Raw genomic sequence first — 9,020 nt, 5'->3', positions numbered from 1 at the left:
CCAGTGGCTCCACGTCAGGTGAGTCCAAGGATGCGCAGGCAGGTAGATTGGCTGGCTCCCGGCAGAAATGGGAAGACTCCCAATCCTGCGATCCGGATTCCAGGCCTCTCGTTAGCACCGTCCCAGGAGTGGCTCAAAAAGCGGAGCACTGGAACCCGCGGAACGGGATACAAAGCGCAGCCGCCGGACTGGAGCATGCGCACTAGACCGCCCAGCCTAGACGCGCTCGGCGCTGGGGGAGGGTCACCCGAGGCTGACGTACGCTACGCCGGCGTCAGCGCCCCGTGAAGAGGAGGGCGAAGGCTCCATCCGCCATGTTGAATGCCGCAGATTCGCCATAACCTCGCCGGCTCTTTTCTTAAAAAAATAAAAATAAAAAGCGAAGCATCAGCGGGGCGCCTCGCCTTCGCGGTCGGCGCGGGTGGAGCCCGGAAGAGCCCGAGGCTTTTTTTTCCTCCGCGGTGGGGGCGTTGCCATGGAGACGCGGGCGGCAGGTGAGCCGGGCTGGGGGTTGGGGTGGGGATGAGGTGGGGGTGGGGTGCGGCACGGCGCGCGGGAACCCGTTTCGAGTTTGGAGTCGAGAAGAAGCGCGCGGGCCGCCGGGCGGCGGAAGGATCCGCGGCCCAGGGCGGAGAGCGGACGTAGCGGCGTCCTTCGACGGCACGTTCAGTCGTTGGGGGTATCCCGCCGCCTCGGGGTTTTATTTTAAAAAAGTCAGGAGAATGCAAGCTCAAGAGTGAGCGAGGGGAAACTGCGCGCGCGCGGGGCCGTTTCCAGGGCGACGGGTAGGGCCGGCCGCGCGCCTGCGACGGAGCGCAGGCGTCTTGGCCGGCGGGAGGTTCGAATCCCGGCCTGCCAACTCTGATTTGCGGTCCCGGGTTGGGGCCGCCTTCTTGCCCGGCCTCAGTTTCCTCCTCTGTGAAATGGGTAGCTCCTTTAGATTCATGTAGGGACAGGGTTCGACTGAGCTGCTGAAGGACAGCTTCGCGTCCTGTAGAAGGAGCCATAAACGCCAGGGAATAACGGTGCTGCTGGTGACTGTGTAACCTGCTGTGATGGCCTGTCGTTTACCCTCTACCTGCCGCTCTGTTCCTTACCCTTTAAAGTTAAGCTCAGATCACCTCCTCCGGGCAGCCGTCTCTGGTTTCGCCGCCGAACCAGCCTCTCTGCTGACCGCCCCCGTAGGTATTGGACTTTGCACTTAACACCTGGTCCGAGACCCTTAACCTTGGGCTTGGGGTTCCTCCTGTTAACAGCACCGTCCACACGCTGGCACTGGCCTCAGGCTGTTTTGCTGCTCAGTTCTCCCAGCAATGCTAATTTGTGTGTCATTTACTGATGAGGGACAAAGCTTCAGAGAGGTCAACTTCATACAGTTTTCCCACTTCCTCCAGTTTGGGATGAAATCCAGACTTGGCGTGCTTGGCTGTACTTCCCTCCCCCTATTAGTGCTCGGCCCCGGGAAGTGCTCAGTATGCACTTGGGGAATGGAAGAATGAATGAACAGATCTGCCTCTTCCAGTCCGGGTTCCTTTCAGAAATGGCAGACTTAGTGGCAAGGGGCTTACCCTCCACAGCTGCCCCTTTCAGCTTCATCTTCTGAGCCTAGCGTTTCGTACTGAAGCGGCTGTAGTGAGTGTCCCCGGCCGAAGGCTGAAGAAGACGCCCAGAGCTTCTGTGTGCTGGCCGTGGGATGCCACTCACTCTACGGCCAGAGCCGTGCATGGCACCCCTCTCCATGCCAGGCGGCGGTCAGGAGCCCCCATCCCGCTGTTGTGTCCGATCCTGGCGTGGGTGGAGTGCGTGGCAGAGCGGACCCAGAGCCACAGCTGTGGGTCAGGACCCCTGAACTACGCCCGCATGCTTTCTTAAGATAATAACTTGCCCGATTTGCTGCCTTCCCCCTCCCAAGTAATCCCACTGCTGCTGATACACAAACCGCCTCCCTCACCTCTTTGGGAGTTAACAGTTTTAGAAAAGAAACCTGGGCATTTGTTGTAGTTTCCATTTCCAGCTGGAATTAACGAGAGATCAGGTTTTTTAAATGTATTGTCAACTCGTGATCAGCTCATTTCTGAAAAGAGTTGCCTGTTTTGCTTGGTTGGTAGGTTGATTTAGGGGAAGCAGTGTAATACATGATAGCAGGGTGGGGTTGCATAGGGTCTGTAGGGCCCGGGTGTTAGGTGGTTCGCTGACTGAGATGGCCATCACGGTAAATTAGAGATCAGTTACCACCGGGTAATTCTCAGCCTCCTCAGCCTTTCTCATTTACCTGGGAAAATGGCTCCTGTTCCTTTTCTCCCCTTGCCTTATAATTTACATCACAACTTCTTAAAGATAGTTGTCCTTAAGTGGAATTAAATTTATGCCTAGGGCAAGGGCAGTCAAGAATTAGGTATATTGAAAAGACTCTCCTTAATTGCATTTCCTTTTATAGATAGTTTCATGCATGCTGCCTCTGAAAACCTCCCCATCAAGCTGAGCCGATTTAATTATGTAGAAGGGACTGAGCCTAGAGTGAAGTTTTCTTTGTTCTCAGCTGTTTATCCTGTTAAAATTTCACTGTCTTTGAAATTTCTCAAGGGCAGGTGTCAACTTTAAGGGCTGGAACAATTGGGAGGGTGGAGAGAACACATGCTCTGGGTCCAGAGATCTGCCAATCACCAGATTCCTGTCCTGAGGGAAATCATGCAACTCTTGGAACTCCTGTGCCTTCCCTCTGCCTGCAAAAGGAAACCTAATCCTGTTCCCTGCTCAGGGCCTGGTGGCACTGGTATTTATCCCTTCCGGACCCAGACCTGATCTCTCCATCATAAAGCCTAATGCATTGTCATGGAATTGCAACTTGAAAACACTTGTGGTTGGAAAGGTGTGGTAGACTTTGATTAATTTTTTAAAGGAAAAAAAAGGAATCTGGGAGTGAAGCAAATAGGCATATTGAACATTTATTACAGATTTGAAGTTGCTTCTCTTTTTTGTCAAGAAACAGAAAATATATAGATAATTGAGTTTGATTATAAAAAGATTATGCTTGACATATTAATATAAAAAGGATTTTAAATCTGGTAACAGACTTTTCTTTGTTATTTTAAATCATGTAACAAATGGAGCTGCAAAGTGTTGAAGTCTGGAAGCTGGCGCCTTTGTGCCCCCAGCCTGGGTCTGGGCTGACACAGGTTGGGCAGGGTGGGGGACCTGGCTTCAGAGCAGCCCCTGGCTTTGCTGGGGCCCTTGGGGGCTGCGGGGACCCGCTCAGCCTTGGCACCTGGAAACGAGGACCAGGAGGCTTTGGGAGCAGCATTCTGGAACTGGGGGTCTTGGACATCCTGCAGTCCTGGAGGGCCTTGTAAGACAGTGCCACGGCTCCTTGGGGGCCCTTACTGGTACTGGTTTCCTTCTCTGTGTCAAATACTCTCTTTGCCTTTCTGCCACCAGATCTTTTCTAAAGGGGCCACCACCACTTCTCTGCCCCTCAGGACCTTTTCTTTTCCTTTTTTTTTTTTTTTTTCCCCACTGCCAAGCTGATTCCTGGGTTTACCCAGATGTTTGTGCCAAACTTTGTGCCAAGAGCTGGGAATGGAAGGTCAGATCTGACACACTGTTTCCTCCTAAGGCTCTGGCACTATCCTAGCAGTGGAAAACCCATTCCCTTAGGAGAAAGTGCCCGGTGCGCTGATGGAAGTGAGCCCCGGGAATTCGGGCCAGGGGATTCAAGGAGGGCTTCTTGAAGGAGGAGGTGCCTGAACTGGAACTTGCAGAGCGAGCAGAGGGGTCTGTGGTACTGAGGCCCAGGTGTGAGCCACCCACAGGTGTGTTTTGTGTGACCTGGGTGAGCGCTAGGGCCGGAGGCAGGGGTGGGGTGCTAGATGTCTGTGGGGATGGTCTTTCGAACAGCAGAAAGCTGTTGGGACTTTCTTATGAAAACTTTGGGCCTGCCAGTTTGCCTCTGCAGCTAGCAGCTGCGTGAAGACAATTTCTTTGAGGCGTAATGATAGATAGAGTGAAATACACAGACCGTGAATGTACAGTTTTACCACCCGTATTACCACACCCCGGCAGTGTAGAACTTTATCCTCACTCCGGAAAGTTCTCTCTTGCCGCTTCCCACCCAATTCCTGCCTCTCACCCCAAGCAACCACTGGTCTGAGTAATGTCAATAGATACTGCTTTTTGTAGAACATCATAGAATTCTTTGGTGTCTGGTTTCTTTCACTCAGCATAGAGGTTCTGAGATCCAGGGTTGTGTTTCTTTTATTTTCTAATAGCATTCCATTGTATGGATGTTTATATGATAAACATCTGAGCTTATTTCCAGTTTTTGGTTATTGTGAAGAAAGCTGCCATGACCATTCTTGTACAAGGTTTTTTGTAGACCTATATTTGCATTGCGTTTGGGTAGTGGAATGGCTGGGTTGTAGGACAGAGGTATATTTAACTTTTTTTTAAGCGTGAGAGAGCACGTGCACTTTTGCACAAGCCTGGGAGGGGACTGAGGAGAGCCAGAGGGAGAGGGAGAAAGAATCTTAAGCAGGCTTCCCGCTCAGCCTGAGGAGGGGCTCCATCTCACCACACTGAAATCATGACCTGAGCTGAAATCAAAAGCCAGACGCTCAAGTGACTGAGCTACGCAGGCACCCCAACTTTTTAAGAAACTTCCAGATAGCCTCCTGGAATAGTTGTACTGTTTTGCACCTCTATCAGCCGCGTAGGAAAATTCCACTTGCTGCACATGCACTCCCACATCTGGCCTTGTCACTGTTTTTCCTTTGATTTAGTCTAGAGGGAATGCAGGAGCATCTCATTTAATTTGCATTTCTTTGATGATCAGCGATCCTGAGTACCTTTTCTTGGACTTTATCAGCCATTTGTATATCATCTTTGGAGAAATGTGGATTTAAATTTTTTGCCTATTTTAAACATTGGGTTGCTTGTCTTTTTAATTGTTGGCTTGTAGGAGTTCTGTATATAGTCTAAATATGAGTCTTTTGTCATATATATGTGTTGTGAGTATTTTCTCCCAGTCTTTGCTCGCTTATTAGTTTTCTTAATTTTATCTTTTGTTCAGAAGTTTATAATTTTCGTAAAGTCTGATTTACCATTATTTTTGTTTTTATAGGTAGTGTTTTTTGTATCCTCTTCTAAGAAATGTTCTCCTACTTTAAGGTCATGACAATATTCTCCTAGGTGTGTTTATATATTTATTTTTAAAGCTTTATACTTCTTGCTTTTAGGTTTGGGTCTACTGCTATCTCAAATTAGGTTGTGTATGGTGTGAAGTAGGGAATCAGTGGAATAGACCAGAAAGCTCAGAGTTGGACCCACACATAATTTTCAACAAAAGGTCCAAGGTAATTCAATGCAGAAAGGAAAGTCTCTTCCAACAAATGAGTCTAGAAACATTGGACATCCACATGGGGGGTGGGTGCGGTGTGGGGATGGGAACCCTGTGGTTGGGAGCTTCTGGGGCTCCGGGAATCTGTCCTGAGCAGGAGTGAGCCCTGCCCCAACATCCCTGCCCCTGGGCCACAGGCGGGGAACGAGGCTCAGGTAATGCAGGGTGTGGGGGCCCTAGAATGGAAGAAGCCGGTGGCAGTCCTGGTCCCGCTGTCTCAGGGCTGTGGGGCCTTGGCGAGTCACGCGTCCCTGTTCCCTTGTATATAAATAGGGCTCCTGTTGTAGAGGGCCAGGAGAGGAGGCTTGGGAACACATCTGGTGCGTGGCAGGTTCCTTTCCTTTCTTCCACCATCGTCTCTCAAGCCTCACCTTCTTCCCCTGACCATCTTGTATGTTTCAGTAGTGTCTTTGAGAATTAAATGCATAATGAGAGGGATTTTGTAATAATACACAATAAAACATGAAATAGAGGCCTGACCCTCTACGAAAGCATGCAGTTGCTGGGGGAGTAAGCTAGGATCTGGTACTAATAACTGTCGTGTCTGCAGACTTGCTCAGTCAGGTGCTTCACATCTGTTATTTATTTTGCACAAAAGCCCTGTGAAGTGGCCATATCATCTCTGCTTTGCAAACAAAGAAGCAGAAGGTCAGGTGTGGTGACAGGGAGCTCCATGGTCACTCAGTGTGGGCACCAGCAGCCCAGCACACATTGGGCCCGTGAGCCCTTAGAGAGGCTCCTTCTGGGCCCTCAGTTGGGACCTTGCCTGGTTCCAGAACCTGGGCCTGGACCAGGCTGTAGGGAAAGGTCTGGGTCTGCTGCTGAGGCCTGGCGGCTGGGGGAGACCTGGGTCACCAGAGATAAAAGCAGCGTCTTCCTGCTACCGCCGACATGTATCTGGTCCTACTGTGTGCGCGAGGCCCTGGCTGAGGCCTGAACCTTCGACTGCTCACACCGTACTCCAGGAATGGTGCCCCCAGAAGTGGGCCTTATGGGGGCCCCGAGAGTCCTGTTCTCACAGCCACAGAGAAGATGAAATCAATTCAAGAATGAGCAAAAGGTTTGAGAGAGATTGTACAGAGAAGCTGATACAAGTTTGCAGGATGCACGGGAAAAGATGCTCACCATCATTATCACTGGGGAGATGTAACTTAAAGCCACGACAAGATGTATTACACAGCCGCTAGAGTGGCAGAAACTACAATGACTGACGACACCCAGGGCGGGTAAGAGCGTGGAGCACCTAGAGCACTCACAGGTGGAGGTTGGGGAGGGAGTCAGGGTGGCATAGCCGCTTTGGAAATCCTTGGGAGGTTTCTTACAACGTCAAACATCTACTTACCATCTAACTCAGCAGTCCCACTCCTACGTAATTACCCAAGATAAGTGAAATGTGTGTCCGCGTGAAGACCTGTATGCACGTATTCATGACAGCTCCATTTGTGGTAGCCCCAAATTGGAGCCACCCCAAATGCTCATCAACGGATGAATCGCTAAACACGTTGTGGTACAGCAACACAATGGAGTATGGCTCCTCAGTAAAAGTGAATGAACTGCCAATGAGGCAACAACATGGATTCTTCTGAAAAACATGTTAAGTGAGGGGCGCCCGGCTGGCTCAGTCAGTAGAGCGTGCGACTCTTGATCTTGTGCGTTGTAGGTTCGAGCCCCGCGCTGGGCATTGAGATTACTTAATAATAAAATCTTAAAACGCCAAAACCAAACCAAACCACGATAAGTGAAAGAAGCCAGGCACAAAGACTACCCACTGCAAGTGTGTGGAGAAGTTCGAACCGTTGTGTGCTGTTGGCGGGAATCTAAGTGGCAGTCATTATGGAAACTGTATGGAGGTTCCTCCATACTATATGATCCAGCAGTTCTGGTTCTGTGTAACACCCAAAATAATTGAACTCAAGGACTCAGAGGTATTTGTATGCCGTGTTCCTACAGCATTATTTGCAGTAGCATAAAGATGTCCACTGACAGATGAATGGCTGAACAAAATGTGGTGCATTCGTACCATGTATGTTATTCCTTCTTAAAAAGTTCTGACGTGTTCTGTGACTTGGATGAACGTTGAGCACCTTGTGCTAAGTGAATAAGGCAGGCACAGGAAGATAGATACCGAACAGTGTGATTGCACTTACGTGAGGGACGAAGGAGCAGCCAGATCGGTGGAGACGCTGTAGAGAGTGTTTGCCGGGGGCCCAGAGGAGGTCGGACTGGGAGTGATTCTTTCATGGGAATGGGGGTTCAGCTGGGGAAGATGAAGAGTTCTGGAGGCGGATGGCAGGGTGGCTGCACAGCAGTGGGAATGTGCTCAATGCCCCTGAACTGTACACTTAAAAATGGTTAAGTTGATAAATTGTTTATTGTAATACAATTGAAAACAAAAGACTGATTCCAGTTTTCAGAACTTCTAGAAAAGGCAGACTGACAGGACCAGAAAATGGTCGGCAGTTCCAGGAGCCATCAGGCAGGGGCATGGACTGCAGGCTCGTGGGGGAACTCTGCTGTGTGTGTCAATCGTGGGGATGGTTCCATGACCACACGCTTGTGCATCAACTCATGGAGTTGTGCAGTGGGGGTGGGGGGGGGCAGGCAGCGCTACAGATTGTACAGGGTAGAGTGAGGGGGATGGCGTCAAGGTTGCTGACGCCTGGGGTTGAGGGAGGGCCTCCCCAAAGCCTTAGGGTGACATCGGAGCCCTGACCAGGGTGGCGGGAGGGCAGAGGGCAGAGCAGGGGTAAAGGCAGGGAGGGAGGCACGAAGGAGCCCCGCAGGGTGAGCAGCCTCCGCGCGCCCAGAGTCCCTCACTGACCCTCCACAGCCTCGTGCCTTCTGTGTCCAGGGCCGGGCCCGAGAACTGAGCCCAGACAGCCTTCGCTGGCCCTGCCTGTCTGCTGCCTGAATCTGGGGCCCCCGTCCCCCTGCCCAGCCCCTGGGGTGGGGGGCCTGTGGGTGCCCTGGAAATGTAGGCCCTGGAGGATGGCACGGGCTGTGGAGTCCCGGAGACCGAGCTTGGAATTTTGGCCCCCCCATGTGACAGTCCTCAGGGCTCCTTGGAGCCTGTTTCTGTTTCTGTAACATGGGAACTAAACGTCTGTCAGTTTATTCTCTGATAGGTGGACTCTGAGGCTGGTGCTCAAGTGGGTGCCTTCAGGGGGGCCCTGAGGGCTCACCGAGCAAGAGCAGGCTGAGCTGAGCACAGGGGCCCCAGGTGGCTGGGGAGAGATTCCCAGAGTCCCTGCTGGAGACCACCTGCCAGTGCCCGCAATCCCTGGGCCCTCTGCTTGCTGCCCGGCCGCCGCCTTGGGCATGCGGTGGCAGGACCTGAACCTCACCTTGGCCGAGAGCTCCCGCTCCTACAGTCCCAGGCACCGTGAGAGGTGCTGCACTGCCTCGCTGTCTTGGGGTCGGGGGACCGCAGCCCTCCTACTCTGGATCTTCCTGCTTTTCTGGCAGAGTCTAGAAGCGTCCGTAGTTGCTCTCGTAACCCGACGGGTTGCCTGCCAGAGATTGCTCTTGGCCCGGAGTGGGGTTGCCCTCCATCCCTCCCTCTTTCTCTGCCTTTTCCTGCACTGCTGCCATCAATGGGGCAATTCCCTGCAGATGTTCCTGACCAGCT

General features: G+C 51.8%; 1 protein-coding gene across 1 annotated transcript in view; it reads left to right on the top strand.

Moving 5' to 3' along the window:
- Nucleotides 1-426: 426 nt before the first annotated feature.
- The window catches only part of ZFAT (zinc finger and AT-hook domain containing), a 197,194-nt gene continuing 188,600 nt past the window's right edge, over nucleotides 427-9,020 (top strand). Inside the window, exon 1 of the mRNA XM_021688474.1 lies at nucleotides 427-494. Within this exon, the coding sequence (XP_021544149.1) occupies nucleotides 476-494 (19 nt within the window). The 5' untranslated portion in view covers nucleotides 427-475. The remainder of the gene's footprint in view (nucleotides 495-9,020) is intronic.

This window comes from Neomonachus schauinslandi, chromosome 4 (assembly GCF_002201575.2).
Source record: "Neomonachus schauinslandi chromosome 4, ASM220157v2, whole genome shotgun sequence".
In the NCBI taxonomy this organism is placed as follows: Eukaryota; Metazoa; Chordata; class Mammalia; order Carnivora; family Phocidae; genus Neomonachus; species Neomonachus schauinslandi.
This window is presented reverse-complemented; position numbering and strand designations above follow the sequence as displayed.